Source organism: Bombina bombina, chromosome 3, assembly GCF_027579735.1.
Source record: "Bombina bombina isolate aBomBom1 chromosome 3, aBomBom1.pri, whole genome shotgun sequence".
NCBI classification, from domain to species: domain Eukaryota; kingdom Metazoa; phylum Chordata; class Amphibia; order Anura; family Bombinatoridae; genus Bombina; species Bombina bombina.
The window spans coordinates 747,565,139-747,590,601 of NC_069501.1; the positions used below are offsets into that span (position 1 = coordinate 747,565,139).

At 36.5% G+C, this 25,463-nt stretch overlaps 1 protein-coding gene across 1 annotated transcript in view; it reads left to right on the forward strand.

Moving 5' to 3' along the window:
- The window catches only part of CFAP47 (cilia and flagella associated protein 47), an 801,982-nt gene that overhangs the window by 279,679 nt on the left and 496,840 nt on the right, over positions 1–25,463 (forward strand). Inside the window, 3 exon segments of the mRNA XM_053705439.1 lie at positions 1,604–1,744; positions 2,939–3,125; positions 14,373–14,470. Of these exon segments, the coding sequence (XP_053561414.1) occupies positions 1,604–1,744; positions 2,939–3,125; positions 14,373–14,470 (426 nt within the window).

Below are 25,463 nucleotides of genomic sequence, written 5' to 3' on the forward strand. Positions count from 1 at the left end.
GTTAACATTTAAAAAAATAAATATTAAATCTGTCTGACCTTGCAAGTGAAAATATTATTTTAACGTGGAATATTACGAACATTTGTACAATCTTATTTGTCTAAGCAAACAACAAATAATTTTGAATCATCCTGCTTGTAAGCCAAACGGTTACAGTGAGAGATTGTTTCCATATTGTTAGTCATATTCATTTAATAAAGAGACAATAAACTCTATAAATTCTAAACATTTCTAGCATGCATATAGATAATTCAAATAATAAACAAATAGTATAAGTGATAACTTTATTGGCTAACAAAAAGGATTCTTTTCCAAGCTTTAAAAGCACTATGGCTCCTTCATCAGGCAGGTTTGTTTGAAAAAATTGTATCCAATAAAGTTATCACTTATACAATTTGTTTGTTATTTTATTTTTTAGTTAGTTAACTTGCTAACACGGTACCAAGAAAACACTTTTTTTTTTGCTAGTGTGCAGTATTTCAAGTTTATTTTTGTTGCATGACAATTGGACAATAGTTATATATGTTAAAGGGACATGGACATTTTAAACAACTTTTCAATTTACTTACATTATTTAATTTACTTAATTCTCTTGGCATCTTTAGTTGAAAAGCATACTCAGGTGCAGCAATGCATTACTGGGAGCTAGCTGCTGATTGATGGTCCTAGAGCATGAGGCATACCTTATACAGGATTGTAGCCAACCGCACCTCCAAAAGTCTTCCAACTGCTTGCTGCACTGCACTTCAGAATGGCCTGAAGTGCTGACTCCCATGGTGTTCTGACATCTAAGCTTCCTGCTTTCTTTGAGGGATTTATGTTGCCATCCCTCCGTTGCTGAACAGCGTGTCAAAAAATGCCCCCATCTTCCTCAAATCTGCTGCCTAGGCCATAATGTCCCCTGAGTTGGGACTATTCCAAACTATCATAATTTACATGGGAAAACATTATTTATAAGCTTTGTTTTTTTTTTTTATTTATTTATTTTTTATTTTGCTTACTTTTCCAAGCAATTAACCCTCTCATGACTGGGGCAAATGTTCATGATTAGAATGAAATTATGAAGTAAATATTTGCAGGAAACAGGAAGTCACGGATCAGATCATGGGGGACTGCCTACTATCCTAGGCACTTCCCCCAGTCTGATTATGCATTTCCTAGAAGCAGGAGGGACCAGGGCATCAAAAAAAGCTAGGACGTTCCATCCTAATGGTGTTAAAGCCCAGTGCTTTTAGGAGGGCATGGAACACCCTAACAGCTTCGAGGGGTTAAAATCCATCTGAAGAACATTTGAATTAAAGAAATTTGTCAAATTATGTAAGATTTATTAGTAAAATGTGGATAAACACATGAAAAACTATCATGAGCAGGCATTTACACCAGTTTTTCAGGTGGAATTTAATATTTAAAAGCCTCTATGACATGTCATGCAAAGCAACTCTCACACCATTTTTTATGGATTGGTAGTGAATCCAATATGCTTCTACTTATCAGTATCTAAACTGCAATATCTATGTCAGTAAGGTGATTTTGACAAACTGAAATAAGATTGACATTTAATGATTTTTATTCCCTCTGAAAAGAATAATTTTGTGTTTTAAAGGTTGAACTTAAACAGCTTGCAAAAACTAGTAAGAAGGATCTTCATGAATTTGCTGAAAACGATTTGCTTGTAATAGATAACGTAACGTTTCAGTCAGTCAGCAAACGTGTCTGGACAGATGTATTGCTACAGACTTATAAGGTACGAAATCAATAATTAAAAAAAATGATCTGTGCACTTGCATAAAGAGGCTGGCTCAGTGTTTTATTGGAAGATCATGAACATGCAGAAGTGTGCACATTTTGTGAGAGGATGGAGTTGTGGATCAGTAGTATTGCACATGAGCAGCAATATATGTTGGTCGTAGATTCTCATTATATTATTTGAGAATAGAAAGTTTATTTTAATGGCCAGTGGAATTGATATCATTTTAAATTAAAAAATCTTCTGTATCATGCAAAATGGAAAATAGAATAGATTGTTATGGGGATAAAAAAAATGACTAAAATAACCCTTGAAAGTAGATGTGTTTGTGTGATTGTTTATTTGTAAAATTGTTTTTGGGCTTGTTGATTTAAGAAATTTAAGAAAAGATTAAACTCAAATGAGATTAAAAGAAGTTGGAATAGTAAATACAGTGAAAAGTGAAATTCCATGTGGATTTTTATATGGGGAATATGAGTCAGAGGTGGTGAAGAAAAAATAAATTAGAGGGAACATTTAAGTAGAATGTTTAAAATGTTTACTGCAGAATATTTCTTTAAGTATTTAGCTTTTTTTCTGATTTGTGTTCAGAATCTTTGTCTGATTTATAAATCTATAAATATAAAATCTATAAATATAAAGACAAATTTATGCAGACTTTTCAAATGTCTTATTTATGGCAATTTGCAAAGTCTACGTGACCAGTTAGAGAATAATACAATCAAGCAAAGTAATGCTAGTGACAATATGCAGCAAACTCAGAGGCGGTATCTATGTATTCAGAAACATGACCAAGGCAAATTGTTTAACCGCCATAAGTAAGTCAGTTGCTGAAGTCATTTAAGCAGGTATAAAAACATAGTATAAAAAATAAATAGGTTTTAATGGTATTGAAGTATACAGTAGATTGTTTAGAGCAAAAACATTTAATTCATATCAATATCTTATAATATATAATTAATTAATAATGGGGTTATCTAGCCTGAGCATCATGTTTTATATAATTTCCCAATATATATATATATATAATTACTACATATTGGAAAGTAGTTTAAAAAAATATTCTGTTTTACTAAATATCTCCTTTATTAATTATCCTAATATATCTGTTTAATTTCATGTTAGCTTTGTTAGACAATTAATTGTGCAGCTTAGATTTTTGCAGTAATATAAATAATTTTATTTGTACAGGTGCTGATTCTTTCACGCGTTTCTGCAACTGGGAATAACGAGACCAATGATACTAAAAGTATGCCGAAAATCAGTTCTGAACCTTTGTCAAGTAATATTTACTCGCCCCCTGAAAGAATTCTTCTAACCTGGCTCAATGAGCGTTATGAGAAAATGAGAAAAACAGTATGGGATAACTGTCAGAAAGGTAAATGAAAAATATTCTTTCTGCTATTTGCTATACTTAATACATAACTAATATATCTCATATGAAGCAGGACATTATATTATTGTTTTTGTTATGTTTTTTCTTTAAATAGTGGGTGTTCTTCTGCTAAATAGAGATACTTTTTCTTGTTTATCTTGGGGAGTTGTATCTATGTACATCAATACAGCTGCAGGACTTCAGCAAATCAGTAAAACTAACGATAGCGTTAATAAAAGCTGATTTTACAAGTTGAAAGTTATGGCTTGTGCTCAAGCGCAAGCCAATAAAGTGCTAGAAAAATTAGCGCCACCTAAGATCAGAAGTAAATTGTTAAGGTTAAAATAAAAGTTCCACATAATACATACCCTGTATGTCCGTGGTCATTAAGGGTTTACTAACACAGCTTTGATGACAGAATGTCTTTTTTGTCTTCCTAATGCTGTGTGTCTAAGTGAAAACGTCACATCAGAAAAAAATCTATGAAAAAGATTAAATAGTTAATAGAGACGTGATGAAGTATAGTTTATCTAAAGAGGAGCTGAGGGCCTTGTGTTATATTGATGTATTTCTCACTGCTACACATTTATTAAAATTAAATTGCAAAATACAAAACCTCATATCATTGGAGGTTTTCAATTTTTTTTACTTAGCCCTTATTTTCCCCAATAGGTGGCTTCAGTAATTAATTTTAGGCATCTTTTATTTTAGAGGAGCCCCAAATGACACTAAGCAGCACTTTTTTTTATAAAAAAAAATAAACTGCAGTATATAGCACTGATTTTTCTCCTTTTTAAATCTCATGTCAAATAATAAACTGTGAGAAGATCAACCAAAGTACAGTAAATAAGTGCCATGGAATTTATTTTGTTTCTTTGATGAAGTGAGTGTGTGTTGTACAAGGAAAAGAGGGATTGAACTTGTCATTCTCCTTTAAACATGGTCTGCTTAAAACACATATTTTTACTTTTCCATAAAAACTAAAGCATTCAACATATAAACTGGAAATAATATGATTTCCTAATGCTAAAATATAATCTTAAGGTAAAATAAATCAAGTGCCTTTGCAATTATGGACCAGATTACAAGTGTAGCAGTACTTAAAGGGCCATGATACCCACATTTTTTCTTTCATGATTTAGAAAGAGAATGCATTTTTAAAAATATTTCTAATTTACTTCTATTATCTAATTTGTTTTATTCTCTTTATATTCTTTGCTGAAAAGCATATCTAGATATGCTCAGTAGCTGCTGATTGGTTGCTGCACATAGAAGTCTCATGTGATTGGCTCACCCATGTGCATTGCTTTTTCTTCAAATAAGGATATCTCAAAAATGAAGCAAAATAAATAATAGAAGTAAATTGTAATGCTGTTTAAATTTGAATGTTCTATCTAAATCATGAAAGAAAGATTTTGGGTTTAGTGGCCCTTTAACGTTCCCGCTCTCACGCTAACTACACTAGAAGTAAGCTTGTTGTGTGAGTCAGGTAGTGCTCATATTACAAGTTGAAAGTAAAACGTTTTCGCTCTTGTGCGCTAAACCAATGTGCAAAAAAATGTCAAACTTAAAATATTGTGCGTGCATTCCCCCTTAATAGTCAATGTAGCAAAAAAAGTGGAAAAAACACCCTACTTGCGCCCAAACTCGATTGCATATTCTCAAGTGTGCTAACCCAACATGAACATTTTTAAATTTCCCATTCCAATGTACTTCACATAGAAGAATATGTTCCATTTATTCATACATACATATTTCTACATATATCTGATGGTATTTTGGTAAAATATATATATATACCTATATATATGTGATTATATATAGATATAGATGTTTTCATCTACTTAAAGGGACACTGAACCCAAAATTTGTATTTTGTGATTCAGATAGAGCATGACATTTTAAGCAACTTTCTAATTTACTCCTATTATCAAATTTTCTTTATTCTCTTGGTATCTTTATTTGAAATGCAAGAATGTAAGTTTAGATGCCAGACCATTTTTGGTGAACAACCTGGGTTGTCCTTGCTGATTGGTGGATAAATTCCTCCACCAATAAAAAAGTGATGTCCAGAGTCCTGAACCAAAAAAAAAGATTAGATGCCTTCTTTTTCAAATAAAGATAGCAAGAGAATGAAAAAAACATGATAATAGGAGTAAATTAAAAAGTTGCTTAAAATTGCATGCTCTATCTGAATCATGAAAGAAAAAATTTGGGTTAAGTGTCCCTTTAACTGCAAAAGGGCTCCAATGCACTTATATATGTCTATATATGTATGCATATGCATTTATGTGTTTATATGTGTATATATGTCTGTAAATACATAGATACACATATAAATACATATGTACACACATTTAAACATAGAGATACATATATATATATATATATATATATATATATATATATATATACATGTCTAAATAAGTACAGTATATGTGTATATATATATATAAATGTGTGTGTGTGTGTGTGTGTGTTTCAAAATTTCCAGTTCAATAGTACTGGATGACTTAGGAATTCAGGAATTTGACTTTTTTCTTTATTTAACATTAGGTGGACTTTGAATATTTATGCATCTCTATATTAAAGCCCTTTGCCTGCCTTATTTGTTCTAACACCTGAGACCTCATATCTTTGAGCCCTTATAACTTTTTTGTGCAATATTTGATAGTGTTTTTGTGTGTGTAACTGTACTTTTAAATGTATTTTTAATGTGTTTTGTGACACTTTTTTGTTTGTCAAAACAGTTAACCAGAGTTCTCAGGACGCACGGAAGCACAATATCTTTAATTTCAATTAAACAATCTCGTTTACTTTCAGCTTGTAATACGAGAGCTACATCCGACCAGTGTGCAAACAGCCGTGATAAACTCACCGTGATAAACTCATTTTCACTACAGCATAACTGTTAGCATGCCACTCGTAACCTGGCCCTAATTGTTTTTGTTACTCATTTACATAGATCCAGAGACACCCTTTCAATTTGGGTGCTTATCTTATAGTTTTTTTCAGCTTTTAATTATACTGTGTTGTACAATGTAACTGACACGTTTTTGATACTTTAAGTATAAAATGTTATTATTCAAATTGTATTCTGAATAAATTAAGTTTACTGCTATTTTTGTAATAACTTGTTAATACGTTGTAGGTTTTTATAGTCTTACTTTAACACTTGTTAACAAATATTTGTTTAAAGAGACATTAAAATCATACATAGCATGGAACTCAGACTTAATGCACATGTGTACACACATGACACACAATTATATGGTAAGTCCCTGTCAGGTAGGAACACAATGCGGGTAAATCAAACTTTATTAATTCAAGTTTAAAATTGGGAAATTACTTAAAAACAATGGTTGCAAGCAAGATAAATGGCACCTAAATAGTAAGGTACTGGGAAATAATCTGGAATAGGGTAGATGGGTATGGGGCAATCTACCTCAGCCTAAGTGAGAAATCTAAACAGTGAGGCCGAATTATCAAGCCATCAACTATGCTGCATTCGCCGGCACCAATACGCTCGCCTAACATCGCCTAACATCACGGCCGCGGACCTGAATACGATCTTCATATTTATAAAAAAAGCTTGCAAAAAGCCGAGCACCGAGTACGGGGCGATGAGCAGCGGACTGTTGTTAAATAACAGTTAACGATCTCGCTGCTATTCGGCTTTTTTCCAACTTTATTTATACCCTGTCACTGAACACCGCCACTATACTAAAATGTTTAACCCCTATCCCGCCGCTCCCAGACCCCGCCGCAACTAAATAAATGTATTAACCCCTATCCCACCGCTGCCAGACCCCTCTGCAACTAAATAAAGTTATTAACCCCTATCCCGCCACTTCCGGACCCCTCCACAACTAAATAAATGTATTAACCCCTATCCCGCCACTACCAGACCCTGCCGCAACTAAATAAAAGTATTATCCCCTATCCCGCTGCTCCCGGACCCCGCCAAAACCTCAATAAATGTATTAACCCCTAAACCCCTGACCTCCCACATCACTACCACTTACTAAACCTATTAACCCCTAAACCACCAGCCCCCCACATCGCCATAAACTAAATTAAGCTATTAACCCCTAAACCTAACAACCCGCTAACTTTAGTTTAAATTTATTATAAGATAGGGATGAGGTAATTATAATGTAAACTATATTAAACTATTAATTAACCTACCCTAACTATTATACTAAAATTACATTAAACTACAAATTAAATGAACTATATTACATATTTAAAAACCTAACCCTACTCAAATGATTTAAATCTACAATTAAAAATGACTAAGTTACAAAAAATAACAACTAAGTAACAAAAAATAAAAAACACTAAGTTACAAAAAATAAAAAACCACAGTATCAAAAATAAAAAAGAATTACACCTAATCTAATAGCCCTATCAAAATAAACCCCCCCCTCCAAAAAAAAAAAACCCCTAGCCTACAATAAACTACCAATGGCCCTTAAAAGGGCCTTTTGCGGGACATTGCCCCAAAGAAACCAGCTCTTTTACCTGTAAAAAAATTTTCAAACACCCCCCCAACAGTAAAACCCACCACCCAACCAACCCCCCAAATAAATCCCTATCTAAAAAACCTAATCTCCCCATTGCCCTGAAAAGGGCATTTGTATGGGCATTGCCCTTAAAAGGGCGTTTAGCTCTTTTACTGCCCAAAGTCCCTAACCTAAAATTAAACCCCACCCAAATGACGTCATCCAAGATGACGTCCCTTACATTCCGATTGACTGATAGAATTAAGGGGGAAAAAATCCTATTGGCTGTTGCAATCAGCCAATAGGATTGAGCTTTCATTCTATTGGCTAATCCAATCAGCCAATAGGATTGAGCTCACATTCTATTGGCTGATTGGAATAGCCAATAGAATGCAAGCTCAATCCTATTGGCTGATTGCAAGGATTTTCCCCCCTTAATTCCTATTGGCTGATAGAATTCTATCAGCCAATCTGAATGTAAGGGACGCCATCTTGGATGACTTCATTTTAAGGGAAACTTTATTCTTCAAGGGACGTGGTAAGAAGAGGATGCTCTGCGCCGGATGTCTTGAAGATTGAGCCTCTCTGCACCAGATGGATGGATGAAGATAGAAGATGCGGTCTGGATGAAGACTTCTGCCTGCTTGGATGAAGACTTTGGCCCGCTTGGATGAAGACTTCTGCCGGCTTCGCTGAGGTATTCTGCTGCTTGGATGAGGATGGATGTCCGATCTTCGAAAACTGTAAGTGGATCGTCGGTGGTTAGTGTTAGGTTTTTTAAGGGTTTATTGGGTAGGTTTTAATTTTAGGTTAGGGACTTTGGGCAGTAAAAGGGCTAAATGCCCTTTTAAGGGCAATGCCCATACAAATGCCCTTTTCAGGGCAATGGGGAGCTTAGGTTTTTTAGATAGGTTTTTATTTGGGGGGGTTGGTTGTGTGGGTGGTGAGTTTTACTGTTAGGGGGGTGTTTGTATTTTTTTTACAGGTAAAAGAGCGGCGGGATAGAGGTTAATACATATTTTTAGTTGCGGTGGGCTCTGGGAGCGGCGGGATAGGGGTTAATAACTTTATTTAGGTTGCGTCGATGTCGGGGCAGCAGATTAGGGGTGTTTAGACTCAGGGTTTATGTTAGGGTGTTAGGTGTAAACTGTTTTTCTACCATAGAAATCAATGGGATATCTGGCAGCATCGAACATGAGCTTTCACTGCTTTTAGACTCCCATTAATTCCTATGGCACCTGCGGCCTCCAGGGTGGCGGATTGAAAAGCAGGTATGCTGGGCCGGAATAGTGGCGAGCGTACCTGTTAGAAGTTTGATAACTTGCAAAAGTTGTCAGATAGTGCCGAATTTGTATTCAGAACATCTGTAATGACGTAAGCAGCAATCTGTGTCAGATTGAGACCAGCAGATTGTATGCTATGTCACAAATTTCAACTTTTGCTGGTCTGTAGGCTTTGATAAATAGGTCTAATCAAGCTCGCCACAATTACGCTGTGGAATTCCAGTGTATTTGCGGTTGACAGCTTGATAAATATCCCTCAGTGTCTGGCATTTAATTATATCAGCATAAAGATAGCATCTAAATAATAATAGATGTAACCTGGTTGTATAATTAACCTGATATAACTGGTAATAAGCTGCAAATATGATTGAATAGCTGTTATAGCTGATGCTCAATAAAAAATCATTATACTGTACAAATACTAGTTCTGTGTTAAGTAAAAGCTATAGTATGAATAAAGCATGATTTATTAACTAGCAACGCTATTCAGAGTTATATCTGCTACAAAAGATATATTTATTTAAATGAGCAGCTGCATAGCTCACTATTGTTATGAGTAACAATGTGTTTGAGGGTAAAATATTACCACATAAAAATGCAACATCTATGTAATTAAGTTGTATCAAAGTGGTACTCTAAAGTAACCGAGATTTTGCTTAAGATCAGGTGAAGTTATAGCTATTTTACTCTTAGCGAGTAACAACAAGATAATATAAATCAAATTGAGACAAAAAGGGTCCGTGAATATAGGGCACCTGTGGCAATTATAGCTCACATCAATAATGTTCAACGGACTGTTTTTTTGTCCTAATACAGGTGCTAAATGCAGTTGTAATTTTAATGTGCTAATAGAGTCACAAGATAGCAGTACAAATAAGGCTGAGAAAGGCACTGTCTGTGTGTTTAACACGCTCTGTCGCGATCATTCCTATATTAGGTGGTAACAAATGTTCCCAAAGTTACCCTATTAGTTAACTACACAGTATCTAGAAGAGATACGATTTCCCTTTAAGCATTAGGTGCACATAATAATATGTTTGATATTATCATTACTATTATTATTATTGGCTATTTGTAGAGCACCAACAGATTCTGCAGCACTAAATTGACCATAATTTAAAAATGAGGATCCCAAAAATCCTCCAACAAACTCCCTAACATGTTTCACGATAGACACTTTTTCAATGGCGGAGCCGCCGCCTCGAGTCCCTCAATTTATTCAGGGAGAGAGATTGTGATTGGACCTTAAGCAATGTATTGGATTGGCTAAGAGGGATGTCAATTATATTAGAGATCTTCTATTGGTTGGAAATATATACATGGCATTATACCGGTAATAGAGGGGTATGTGCTATTATTCTAGCAGATCAGGCTTTGATAATAAATCTTAGTGACCTTTTCATGTTTACATTTGCTGTGGTGTCCGTATCTATATATCTATCTATTTATGTTTCTATTCATTGTTCCCTGACATTTCCATTATTGGCTAAGTATTGATAAAATATGCTGTCTACACAATGTTAAAAATGCTAAATTATTTGTTTTTATATTTTCCACAGTATAGTCCATATGTTTTTACATATAGGTTACTCACATGGCAAGTTATAAGTATTATTTTAAAAAGAGTTTTGTTTGGTTGGACAACAATATAAGATTGCAGTTATTATGCAATCTTATGCAGACTGTTCTATTGCAATATAGGACATATGCAGATTGTTCTATTGCAATATAAATGTAGGTTGATGATACACTATGTTATTCCATAGAGCAATGGCAGTGCTTTCTGATAATATACAGTGCCAAAAGGAGGCTGTTCAGCTCAATCTTAAACCCAGGGCATAATTTCATCTATGTCATACTCAATAAATGGGTTTTTGTGCTTTTGCATTACAGGGACAGTCAACACCAAAATTGTTATTGTTTAAAAAGATAGATAACGCCTTAAAGGGACATTATACACTCATTTTTTCTTTTCATAAATGTTTTGTATATGATCTATTTATATAGCCCATAAAGTTTTTCTTTTTTTAAAAAATGTATAGTTTTGCTTATTTTTAAAGAACATTGCTCTGATTTTCAGACTCCTAACCAAGCCCCAAAGTTTTATTTGAATACCGTCAGCTACCTTCTCCAGCTTGCTCCTGTTTGTGTAAAGGGTCTTTTCATATGCAAAAGGGGGGGGGGAAGTGTCTTATTTTCCACTTGCAGTGGGCTTTCCAGCTACCTTTTCAACAGAGCTAAACTGAGAGCTTCTAAGTAAGTTTTTTAACAGTTTTATACTGGATTTTTATATCAGTATCTGTGCATCTTATTCTTTATAGTAGTGTCTATTACATGCAGTTATATAAAAATTAGTGTATACTGTCCCTTTAACTACCCATTCCACAGCTTTTTAACATTGCTCAAGCAGTTCTGGTGAACAACTTGTGCAATGCCGCCCCCTGCAGATTCACGGCCAATCGGCCACTAGCCGGAGGTAACAATCAACTAGATTGTTTAGGATCGGGGAGATTGATGTCTGCAGCCTCAGAGGCAGCATACCAGTTAAGGAGCAGCGGTCTTAACCACTGTTTCTGGCGGGCCTGAAGGCTCGTGCGGAAACAGGGGTATCAGGGCCATTCGGCCCTTGATATATCGGCTCCTAAGATACAAGGTAATCACAGAGGTTAAAAGTATATTAAAAGTATATTAATATAACCATGTTGGCTGTTCAAAACTGGGGAATGGGTAAAAAACAGTTCTTGAGAATATCCTTAAGATGTGATATTTTAGTGGTCACTAGGAACCGAGGATGAAAAGCACACTTCAAAGGATATAAGGGGCAATGTACTAACGTAGTTCTCATTCTAAAACTGGCATAGCATGTTCTATTCATATCCTGTAGGTTTTTTTATTTACAAAAGGACTTCAAAATTAAGTTTTAAAAATGTTTAAATTGACTTTTAGCTCAATTATCCATATGAAAGCCCTGAAATAAAACATATTAAATATTTTTCTAACAGAAATGTAGAAGCTTTTTAAATTGACTTAAAAGCTATTATTATTATTAATAATAATAAAAAATATCATATATTTATAAAGTGCCACAATCTTATACAGTATGACAGCAAAGTACAGTAACCAGTCAGTTATGCAGTTAGGTAAACATTATAGGGGTCTCAGTCTGTGAGTCCTTGATTGCTATGAACAAAGATGATCTACAGGATTGGTGGACATGTTAGAAAGCAAATAAATGAGGAGAGTAGAATGCACCTTTGTGACCTCAGTTATACTATCAACAGTTTTATTAGAGGACAGGCAGGACAAGCCTACATACACTTGAAAAGAATGAGTAGTTGTATTTAGTACAGGGATATGTGATGTGTCCCTTATTTAGTGATATGTATGTTTCATATGCAAGTTACCCATATTGTTTGTTATAGCTGATGTCATTGGTAATACCATTAAGTGAATGGCTAAATATTGTACAAAGGAAACTGTATCAAAAAAACTAACAATACTTCCCCAAAATATCACAAAATGTTGAAATCATATTTTTAAGCTGACATCATACACTATTGTGACATCATATTTACTTATTAAGAATGTCTGATTTCATTAATGCAGTTTTGTTAAAGGGATACTAAACCCACATTTATTCTTTAATGATTCAGATAGACCATGCAATTTTAAGCAACTTTCTAATTAACTCCTATTATCAAAATGTCTTCGATCTCTAGCTATCTTTATTTAAAAAGCAAGAATGTAAAAGTTTAGTACCTGGGTTATGCTTGCTTATGGGTTTGCTAAATGTAGCCACCAATAAGCAAGCACTATCCAGGGTGCTGAATCCAAAGTGGGCTGGCTGCTGAGCTTTTCATTCCTGCTTTTTAAATAAAGATAGCAAGAGAACGAAGAAAATTGATAATAGGAGTAAATTAGAAAGATGTTTACATCTGCTCTATCTGAATCAAAAAAGAAAAAAATTGGGTTTAGTGTCCCTTTAAGGATCTTATCAGGTAAGAATTATTATGCATAAAAGTTATATTATATCAGAATTATATCAGAATGTTCTAACATTGTATGTGTCTGGTTACCTGCAGGCATTGAATGAACACAAACAACTGACAGTAAATGATCATCAATTGTAATATAGTAAATAATAAATATTTACTTCTCTGCTAAATTTACTTCCAAGGCTGTGCTGTTTGAGAGCTTTTTTTTGTTTTTTTCCAATGTCAGAGCAATAATGTGCCCTGTCATTAATGACATAAGAGCTACTGTTATTTTCTACTTTGTTGTAGATTTCATTCTTTAAATGCATATATTTACTACAAATACATGGAACATTTTACTGTATTTAATTCAGCAAAATTATTGTTCATTGTCAAAGTTATTACTTGAAAAGCAAATGAAACGTCTGCACCAGATTTGCAACAATGGCAGCAGCCTCAGGACATTTTACATCTCTTCACATTTTCATGCTAGTACAGAAAATGAGATTTTCCCTTGTATCAAATATTTCATCTTCTTTCAACTTCTATACAAGGACATCTGAGGTCATGAAGTTTCCTTATGCACCACTGATATTTTGTTTGTATTTTTGTGCAACTCATTAGATGACTATAATATTGTGTAGTTAAGGAAGTAGCAACTTCTGTATCCAGCAAAACATTATGTTACAGTTTGCTTTTATACTGAATACTATATTATTGCTTATTTTTAAAAATCTCCAGTATATGATTGTGTTGAAGGTTTGCTTATTTTTGTTGTTGTTGGTCAGGCATATTGAATTGGTAGTTCAAATTTAAATATTATTAAAAACAAGACAAATTTCCGAAATATCTGTTATAATACCCTTGTCTAAAGTTTAACTAAGCTTTGAGCTGAATTTATTCTAGTTGAAAATTTATGTGAAATAAATCCTTAGTTTGTTGGAAAATATTTATATATTATTAGTCTAAAATATGTTTTCCCCGCTTGGATATGCAATTGTATATAATGATGTAATATACAAGACTGATTTGTTAAAATATATAGAACAGGGGTGTGCAACCTTTTCATGTCAGGGAACTGAAAGATTTAGTTTTAGAGGAGCAGGTAGCTAGTTTTAATGACTAGAAAAAAGTTCAGAAATGGTCATCAGAATACAGTGATAAATATAGAATTAAAGGGATAGTCTAGTCAAAATTAAACTTTATTGATTCAGATAGAGCATGCTATTTAAGCAACTTTCTAATTTACTCCTATGCCGACTCCTATGCTTACATTCCTGCTTTTTCAAATCAATATACAAAGAGAACGAATAAAAATTGATAATAGGAGTAAACTGCAAAGTTGCTTAAAATGTCATACTCTATCTGAATTATAAAATTTTAATTTTGACTATAATATTCCTTTAAGATGCTTGTAATTGTTATTAAAGTAAAAGTGTATATTCTACTAAAAAAGAAAATTCAATTGATCGAATAATATGTTTTCAGGTGATGTGCCAAACACAAGATGGATAGTCAACTTTGATAAAGACCTTTTAGATGGACTTGTGCTGGCTGCCCTGGTGGCATCTTACTGCCCCTTTTTAGTAAGTATGCTTTTGTATCTATATCCCTCAAGAAATGTAACATTTCATTTTGTTTCACTATTTGTGCATAGGTTTACTTTCCCAAGATACCATCCTATTGGTTCCAATGCAAATTGTACATGTTTTTATAAAGCTATTTGTATGATATAAATGATTAGATAGTATAAGTAGCTCAGACAAGGTGTATACATGCATCAGAAGATGTAAACCATGACACCTCTGCCAACACTGATTTATAGGTTTCATAAAATTAGAAGACATTCTTCTACAGAAAGTTTACTTTGATCAAATAAACTAAACCTGCAAAATTGAGTCCGTTTACATTAGTGCAAGAATACACTTACTATCAACTGACCTAAGCAAACTGCTAGATTGAGAGTGGAGTACAATCAATAGCCCAGGGTGCATTATCTTGCAGTCAGTCTCACTCTAAGAATATTGCAAAAATTGTAATCTAAATATCTTAACGCAGGCACACCCTTTACTTTAATGGGTAGTGCAGGGAGTGCTATTTGTGCACTCATTGTGCTTGTATTACAAGTGGGGAGTTAAGTATTGTAGTTAAACACAATCCAAAATACCTATGTAAAATGTAGCTCTTTTTTGAGACCTAAAGTAAACCATTATTTTTCCTAATATAACACAGAAATACAAGAAGTTTGCAACTTGAATGCCATTGGTTTAGCACATCCTCGGCTTAGTGCTCCATCAGCTTAGTACTAGAGTGATATTCAACATGAGTTTTACTGCCCTTCCATAGAAGTCAATTAATGTGAAGGATTTAGCACACCTGAACTATTGAACATGCAGATAGATGGTGCAGATAGCTGTGAAAAAAAACAACTTTATGAGCACAAAAATAGATTGAGCTCGAATGATGTTAATGCACAGTAACACTAATTTCTCCAACATTGGTGTGTCCGGTCCACGGCGTCATCCTTACTTGTGGGATATTCTCTTCCCCAACAGGAAATGGCAAAGAGTCCCAGCAAAGCTGGTCACATGATCCCTCCTAGGCTCCGCCCACCCCAGTCATTCTCTTTGCCGTTGCACAGGCAACATCTCCACGGAGATGGTTAAGAGTTTTTTGGTGTTTAAATGTAGTTTTTATTCTTCTATCAAGTGTTTGTTATTTTAAAATAGTGCTGGTATGTACTATTTACTCTGAAACAGAAAAGGATGATGGGAAAAGCCTGGCATACCTTTTGTTCCCCCCCCCCTATATTTAAGAAATTATTTCCTATAGTCGACCCCAGAAAGGACTTATGGCAGACAAAGATTTCTGTTTGTAAGAGGAAGATGATTTTAGCAGACAGTAACTAAAATCGATTGCTGTTTCCACACAGGACTGTTGAGATGAAGTAACTTCAGTTGGGGGAAACAGTTAGCAGACTTTTCTGCTTAAGGTATGACTAGCCATATTTCTAACAAGACCATGTAATGCTGGAAGGCTGTCATTTCCCCTCATGGGGACCGATAAGCCATTTTCTTAGTCAAACATAAAAGAATAAAGGGCTTAAAAAAGGGCTTAAAAACTGGTAGACATTTTTATGGACTAAAACGATTGCTTTATTGGGGCATATTATGCAGATTCTAGCTAATAATTGGCATTATAATCTTGGGGAACGTTTAAAAAACGGCAGGCACTGTGTTGGACACCTTTTTTAGTCTGGGAGCCTTTCTAGTTATAGACTGAGCCTCATTTTTGCGCCATTACTGCGCAGTTGTTTTTGGAGAGCAAGGCATGCAGATGCATGTGTGAGGATCTAAGAATCACTAAAAAAGCTTCTAGAAGGCATCATTTGGTATCGTATTCCCCTCTGGGCTTGGTTGGGTCTCAGCAAAGCATATAGCTGGGACTGTATAGGGGTTAAATTTAAAAACGGCTCCGGTTCCGTTATTTTAAGGGTTAAAGCTCTGAAATTTGGTGTGCAATACTTTTAATGCTTTAAGACACTGTGGTGAAATTTTGGTAATTTTTGAACAATTCCTTCATACTTTTTCACATATTCAGTAATAAAGTGTTTTCAGTTTGAAATTTAAAGAGACAGTAACGGTTTTATTTTAAAACGTTTTTTGTGCTTTGTTGACAAGTTTAAGCCTGTTTAACATGTCTGTACCATCAGATAAGCTATGTTCTATATGTATGAAAGCCAATGTGTCTCCCCATTTAAATTTATGTGATAATTGTGCCATAGTGTCCAAACAAAGTAAGGACAGTAATGCCACAGATAATGATATTGCCCAAGATGATTCCTCAAATGAGGGGAGTAAACATGATACTACATCATCCCCTACTGTGTCTACACCAGTTTTGCCCACACAGGAGGCCCCTAGTACATCTAGTGCGCTAATACTTATTACCATGCAACAATTAACGGTTGTAATGGATAACTCCATAGCAAATCTTTTATCCAAAATGCCTACTTATCAGAGAAAGCGCGATTGCTCTGTTTTAAACACTGAAGAGCAAGAGGGCGCTGCTGATAACTGTTCTGACATACCCTCACACCAATCTCAAGGGGCCATGAGGGAGGTTTTGTCTGATGGAGAAATCTCAGATTCAGGAAAAATTTCTCATCAAGCTGAACCTGATGTTGTGACATTTAAATTTAAATTAGAACATCTCTGCGCACTGCTTAAGGAGGTGTTATCTACTCTGGATGATTGTGACAATTTGGTCATTCCAGAGAAATTATGTAAGATGGACAAGTTCCTAGAGGTTCCGGTGCCCCCCGACGCTTTTCCTATACACAACCCAAACCAGCCTGGAAACCAATGCAAGGCTGGAACAAGGGTAAGCAGGCCAAGAAGCCTACCACTGCTACCAAAACAGCATGAAGGGATAGCCCCCGATCCGGGACCGGATCTAGTGGGGGGCAGACTCTCTCTCTTTGCTCAGGCTTGGGCAAGAGATGTTCAGGATCCTTGGGCGCTAGAAATAGTTTCTCAAGGTTATCTCCTGGAATTCAAGGAACTACCCCCAAGGGGAAGGTTCCACAGGTCTCACTTATCTTCAAACCAAATAAAGAGACAGGCATTCTTACATTGTGTAGAAGACCTGTTAAAGATGGGAGTGATACATCCAGTTCCAATAAGAGAACAAGGAATGGGATTTTATTCCAATCTGTTCATAGTTCCCAAAAAAGAGGGAACATTCAGACCAATTTTGGATCTGAAGATCCTAAACAAATTTCTCAGGGTACCATCGTTCAAAATGGAAACTATTCGAACGATCCTACCCACCATCCAGGAAAGTCAATTTATGACTACCGTGGATTTAAAGGATGCGTACCTACATATTCCTATCCACAAGGAACAACATCAGTTCCTAAGGTTCGCTTTTCTGGACAAGCATTACCAGTTTGTGGCACTTCCATTCGGATTAGCCACTGCTCCAAGGAATTTCACAAAGGTACTAGGGTCCCTTCTAGCGGTTCTAAGACCAAGGGGCATTGCAGTAGTACCTTACTTGGACGACATCCTAATTCAAGCGTCGTCCCTGTCAAAAGCAAAGGCTCATACGGACATCGTCCTAGCCTTTCTCAGATCTCACGGATGGAAGGTGAACAAAGAAAAAAGTTCTCTGTCCCCGTCAACAAGAGTTCCCTTCTTGGGAACAATAATAGATTCCTTAGAAATGAGGATTTTTCTGACAGAGGTCAGAAAATCAAAACTTCTAAGCTCTTGTCAAGTACTTCATTCTGTTCCTCGTCCTTCCATAGCGCAGTGCATGGAAGTAATAGGATTGATGGTTGCAACAATGGACATAGTTCCTTTTGCACGAATTAATCTAAGACCATTACAACTGTGCATGCTCAGACAGTGGAATGGGGATTATACAGACTTGTCTCCGATGATTCAAGTAGATCAAAAGACCAGAGATTCACTCCGTTGGTGGCTGACCCTGGACAATCTGTCACAGGGAATGAGCTTCCGCAGACCAGAGTGGGTCATTGTCACGACCGACGCCAGTCTAGTGGGCTGGGGCGCGGTCTGGGAATCCCTGAAAGCTCAGGGTCTATGGTCTCGGGAAGAGTCTCTTCTCCCGATAAACATTCTGGAACTGAGAGCGATATTCAATGCTCTCAGAGCTTGGCCTCAACTAGCAAAGGCCAAATTCATAAGGTTTCAATCAGACAACATGACGACCGTTGCATATATCAATCATCAGGGGGGAACAAGGAGTTCCCTGGCGATGAAAGAAGTGACCAAGATAATTCAATGGGCGGAGGATCACTCCTGCCACTTGTCTGCGATCCACATCCCAGGAGTGGAAAATTGGGAAGCGGATTTTCTGAGTCGTCAGACATTCCATCCGGGGGAGTGGGAACTCCATCCGGAAATCTTTGCCCAAATAACTCAATTATGGGGCATTCCAGACATGGATCTGATGGCGTCTCGTCAGAACTTCAAGGTTCCTTGCTACGGGTCCAGATCCAGGGATCCCAAGGCGACTCTAGTAGATGCACTAGTAGCACCTTGGATCTTCAACCTAGCTTATGTATTCCCACCGTTTCCTCTCATTCCCAGGCTGGTAGCCAGGATCAATCAGGAGAGGGCCTCGGTGATCTTGATAGCTCCTGCGTGGCCACGCAGGACTTGGTATGCAGACCTGGTGAATATGTCATCGGCTCCACCATGGAAGCTACCTTTGAGACAGGACCTTCTTGTTCAGGGTACATTCGAACATCCGAATCTGGTTTCCCTCCAACTGACGGCTTGGAGATTGAACGCTTGATTTTATCAAAGCGTGGGTTTTCAGATTCTGTAATAGATACTCTAATTCAGGCTAGAAAGCCTGTAACTAGAAAAATTTACCATAAAATATGGAAAAAATATATCTGTTGGTGTGAATCCAAAGGATTCCCATGGAACAAGATAAAAATTCCTAAGATTCTCTCCTTTCTACAAGAAGGTTTGGAGAAAGGATTATCTGCAAGTTCTCTAAAGGGACAGATCTCTGCTTTATCTGTCTTACTACACAAGAGACTGGCAGCTGCGCCAGATGTTCAAGCATTTGTTCAGGCTCTGGTTAGGATCAAGCCTGTTTACAGACCTTTGACTCCTCCCTGGAGTCTAAATCTAGTTCTTTCAGTTCTTCAAGGGGTTCCGTTTGAACCTTTACATTCCATAGATATTAAGTTACTATCTTGGAAAGTTTTGTTTTTGGTTGCAATTTCTTCTGCTAGAAGAGTTTCAGAGTTATCTGCTCTGCAGTGTTCTCCGCCCTATCTGGTGTTCCATGCAGATAAGGTGGTTTTGCGTACTAAGCCTGGTTTTCTTCCTAAAGTTGTTTCTAACAAAAATATTAACCAGGAGATAGTTGTACCTTCTTTGTGTCCGAATCCAGTTTCAAAGAAGGAACGTTTGTTACACAATTTGGACGTAGTCCATGCTCTAAAATTCTATTTAGAGGCTACTAAAGATTTCAGACAAACATCTTCCTTGTTTGTTGGTTATTCTGGTAAAAGGAGAGGTCAAAAAGCGACTTCTACCTCTCTTTCCTTTTGGCTTAAAAGCATTATCCGATTGGCTTATGAGACTGCCGGACGGCAGCCTCCTGAAAGAATCACAGCTCACTCCACTAGGGCTGTGGCTTCCACATGGGCCTTCAAGAACGAGGCTTCTGTTGACCAGATATGTAAGGCAGCGACTTAGTCTTCACTGCACACTTTTGCCAAATTTTACAAATTTGATACTTTTGCTTCTTCGGAGGCTATTTTTGGGAGAAAGGTTTTGCAAGCTGTGGTTCCTTCCGTTTAGGTGACCTGATTTGCTCCCTCCCTTCATCCGTGTCCTAAAGCTTTGGTATTGGTTCCCACAAGTAAGGATGACGCCGTGGACCGGACACACCAATGTTGGAGAAAACAGAATTTATGCTTACCTGATAAATTACTTTCTCCAACGGTGTGTCCGGTCCACGGCCCACCCTGGTTTTTTAATCAGGTCTGATTAATTATTTTCTCTAACTACAGTCACCACGGTATCATATGGTTTCTCCTATATATATTTCCTCCTGTCCGTCGGTCGAATGACTGGGGTGGGCGGAGCCTAGGAGGGATCATGTGACCAGCTTTGCTGGGACTCTTTGCCATTTCCTGTTGGGGAAGAGAATATCCCACAAGTAAGGATGACGCCGTGGACCGGACACACCGTTGGAGAAGTAATTTATCAGGTAAGCATAAATTCTGTTATTTTTGAGCTGAACTTGTAATCTTGGCTAAAGTTGGGTAAAGTAGCTGGAAATAATTTGCTATAATGTATTTTACCTTTACAACAGCCTGGTATATCCAAAGTTGTTTAAAGTTGGTAATTAACCCCACTAGTGACCATATCACTTTTCAATTTTCTGACCGTTTGCGACCAGGGCTATTTTTACATTTCTGCGGTGTTTGTGTTTAGCTGTAATTTTCCTCTTATTCATTTATTGTACCCACACATATTATATCCAGTTTTTCTCGCCATTAAATGGACTTTCTAAAGATACCATTATTTTAATCATCTATACTATAATGGCATTTGTAACACGTCAATTGCCGTCGCCAGTTGTGCACACATCCTCAAAGGAATTTTGACTGCGCAAGGCAAAACCAAAGTTTTAAAAAAATCACACAACCACCCAACACAAAGTAACTAAAAAATACGTAACCGCCTGCAAGAAATAAAAGTAAAAACACGTAACTGCCCGTAGAAAGTATAACAAAAAAAAACCTAACCTCCTGCACGAAGTATTAACAAACCCCTAAACCGCCAAACCCCACATCGCAAAACAATAAAGTAATTAACCCCAATCCGCAAATAACATAATTAAAATATTAACCCCTTAACCGTCAACCACCCACATCACAATAAACCTAATTAACCTATTAACCCCTAAACTGCAAAACCCCCATATCGCATAAGCTTATTTAACCTATTAACTCCTAAAACGGCGATCCCCACATCGCAATAAAACTAATTAACCTATTAACCCCTAAACCGCCAAATACCCACATCACAATCAACCTAATTAACCTATTAACCTCTAAACCGCCAAACCCCCCACAACGCAAATAACTAATTTAATTACTAAGCCCCCTAACCTAACACCCCCTAAATTAACCCCAATTACAACTAAATTACAATTAAAATAAAAAAACTAACATTAAATTAAAAAAAATAAAAAAGTCTAACATTACAAAAAAAATAAACAAAATTATAAAAATTTTTTTTTTTAGACCTAATCCCTATGAAAATAAAAAAGCCCCCTAATCTAAACTACCAATAGCCCTTAAAAGAAAGGGCCTTTTGTAGGGCATTGCCCTAAGTTAAACAGCTCTTTTACCCCTACAAATACTATGTCTCCCCCTAACAGTAAACCCCCCCACCCACAAAACCCCCCAAAATAAAAAAAACTAGCACAATCAGCTTTTTTTCAAGCCCAAAAAAAACAAAATCTAAAAAAAAACCACCCAAAAAATTAAAATAAAAAAGCCTAAACCTAAACCAAATAGGTACTCACTGTTCCTGAAGTCCGGCGGAAAAGGTCTTCTTCCAGGTGGCTGCATCATCTTCTATCTCCATCCGGAGCGAAGGCGGCATGGAGCGGAGGTGTGGAGCTGTCTTCCCGATGCCTGGATCCTCAGCGGCAGTCCTCAACCATGGTGGTCCTCGGCGGCATGGAGGCTCCTCTTCATGTGATCGTCCGTTGCACACCGAAGATTAACTGCAAGGTACCCCATATTTATTGGGGTACCTTGCATTCTTATTGGCTGAAATTTTGAAATCAGCCAATAGGATGAGAGCTACTGAAATCTTATTGTCTCTAATCCTATTGGCTGATTTCAAAATTTCAGCCAATAGGAATGCAAGGTACCCCAAATTGATTGTAGTACCTTGCATTCAATCTTTAGTGTAGGATGGATATCGGATGAAGAGGAGCCTCCATGCCGCTGAGGACTGCTGCCACCGCCGAGGATTTACATAGCGTGGAAGACAGCTCCACTCCTCCGTTTCCGCTGGTGAGGACCTCCGCTGAGGATCCACAGTTCCACACCGCCGCAACGTCTTCACTCCGGATGAAGATAGAAGACGATGGAGCCGCCTGGAAGAAGACCTTCTCCGCCAGACTTCAGGAACGCTGAGTACCTATTTGGGGCTTAGTGTTAGGATTTTTATTTTTAAGATTAAGTATTTAATGGGCTGGAAAATAGCTGATTGCCCTTTTAAGGGCAGTAAAAGAGCTGAATGCCATTTTAAGGACAATGCCCATACAAATGGCCCTTTAGGGGCAATGGGTAGTTTAGGTTTTTTTAGTGTTAGTTTTTTTTATTTTGGGGGGTTTGGTGGATGTTTTTTTATTTTTATAGGGGTATTAGTTTAGGTTTAATTTTTTTTATTTTGGATAGCTTTGTTTATTTTTTTCAGTAATTTAAATTTTTTATTTTTTGTATTTTTAGCTTTGGGGGTTATAGTTTTTTTTTATTAGACTGCCCTCTGGGCAGGCATATCGCCTAGTATCCTATAATTTACTATAATTTTTTTTATAAAATATAATTAAAAAAATGGAAAAAAAGACACTTTTTCGAACTTTGACCCCCAAAATCTGTTACACATCTACAACCACTAAAAAATACCCATGCTAAATAGTTTCAAAATTTTGTCCTGTGTTTAGAAATACCCAGTGTTTACATGTTCTTTGCTTTTTTTGCAAGTTATAGGGCAATAAGTACAAGTAGCACTTTGCTATTTCCAAACCATTTTTATTCAAAATTAGCGATAGTTACATTGGAACACTGATATCTGTCAGGAATCCCTGAATAACCCTTCACATGTATATAATTTATTTTAGTAGACAACCCAAAGTATTGATCTAGGCCAATTTTAGTATATTTCATGCAACCATTTCACCTCCAAATGCGATTAAATGAAAAAAAATCGTTCACTTTTCCCAAACTTTTCCCCAAACTTTAGGTTTCTCACTGAAATTATTTACAAACAGCTTGTGCAATTATGGCACAAATGGTTGTAAATGCTTCTCTAGGATCCCCTTTGTTCAGAAATAGCAGACAATTATGGCTTTGGCATTAGTTATGGTAATTAGAAGGCCGCTAAATGCCGCTGCGTACCACACTCGTATTATGCCCAGCTGTGAAGGGGTTAATTAGGTAGCTTGTAGGTAGCTTGTAGGGTTAATTTTAGCTTTAGTGTTGTGTAGTAGACAACCCAAAGTATTTATCTAGGCCCATTTTGGTATATTTTATGGCACCATTTCACCGCCAAATGCAATCAAATAAAAAAAATTGTTAACTTTTTAACAAATTTTAGTTTTCTCACTGAAATTATTACAAACAGCTTGTGCAATTATGACATAAATGATTGTAAATGCTTCTCTGGGGTCCTCTTTGTTAAGAAATAGCAGACATATATGGCTTTGGCATTGCTTTTTTGTAATTAGAAGGCCGCTAAATGCTGCTGCACACCACACTTGTATTATGCCCAGCAGTTTAATTAGGTAGCTTGTAGGGTTAATTTTAGCTTTAGTGTAGAGATCAGCCTCCCACCTGACATATCCCACCCCCTGATTCCTCCTTGATCCCCTCAAACAGCTCTCATCCCTCCCCCACCTCACAATTGTCACTTCAATCTTAAGTACTGGCAGAAAGTCTGCCAGTACTAAAATAAAAAAAAACTATATATATATATATTTATATATATATATATATATATATATATATATATAATTGTTTAAATTAGTTTTAATTGATTCTGCAGTGTTGGATCCCCTCTTAGCCCCCAACCTCCCTGATCCCCCCCAAACAGCTCTCTAACCCTCCCCCTCTACCTATTTGCTACCATCTTGGGTACTGGTAGCTGTCTGTCAGTGCCCAGTTTGGTAAAAAAAAATGTAAATTTTCTGTAGTCTAGCAGCCCCCCTCAATAGCCTACCCCCTACCCCTCCCAGATTCCCTTCTTAACATTTATTAACCCCCACTTTCCCTCTCCCTCCATCCCATCACCTTCAAGGCATCAACATTTAAAGTACTACCACTTGCGCGCACCGGATCAGAAAGTGATCCCGTGATAGGCTGCCTCCCTGCTATGGCTAATGGTAAGTGGTTAAAAAAAGGTTTTGCAGTGATGCCTCAATATCGAGACATCACTGCAATACCTTGAAAGCGTCTGTAAGCGATCACGATCATTTCCACCGCTTGAAACCCCTGAGGATGTACAGGGTACGTCCTTGGTCATTAACTGACAGTTTTTGTAGGATGTACCCTGTACGTCCTTGGTTGCTAAGGGGTTAAAAACAAAGATCCCTCTTGCTATTAAAAGTATATTTGGCTTTCTAATCCATCCAACTTAAAGTCAGGGATTAATGTTCTGCACTTGCCAATGTGTTATATGTAGGGCTTCAAAGACCTAATTATAGCTAGTTTCAGAAGTAAATATTTGCTAGATACACCTGTAAAAATATATTAGTCCTACTTACATAAATAGACAACTAGAGGCTTATTTTTTTATATACATATAAAGATAACTTAAACGGATAGTATACTGTATAATTGTTTTTCCCTTAATGTGATTTGTTATGCCAGTAACAGAGAAATTTCTTGTTTAGGTTTATATTTGTATATGAAATAGCTGGTTTTGTTCTTTGACATTACAACAAATCATTAAGAGTTGGACTTGCAAGGAAATCAGATCTCCTTATATTATCAGTTTCTGTACACACAAATGCTTCCTTATCTTATCTCTGCCTGTATACCAAATCCCAATACTTATGCCCCGATTACTGAAAGTTCCACAAGGTGGCAATATATTCAAAAGGTATCCGTCGCGATGTAGAGAAAGACAGCAAAATATTCCAAGTGGCTGACATCAACGTTTAAATTCAGCATTGCCTAAAAATGTTTTACTATAAATTGCAATGGGTGGAAATGCTGAAGATATATTCCAAGCAGCATTGCCAACTATATTGACAATATAAAGTAAAGGATCACTTTTAAAT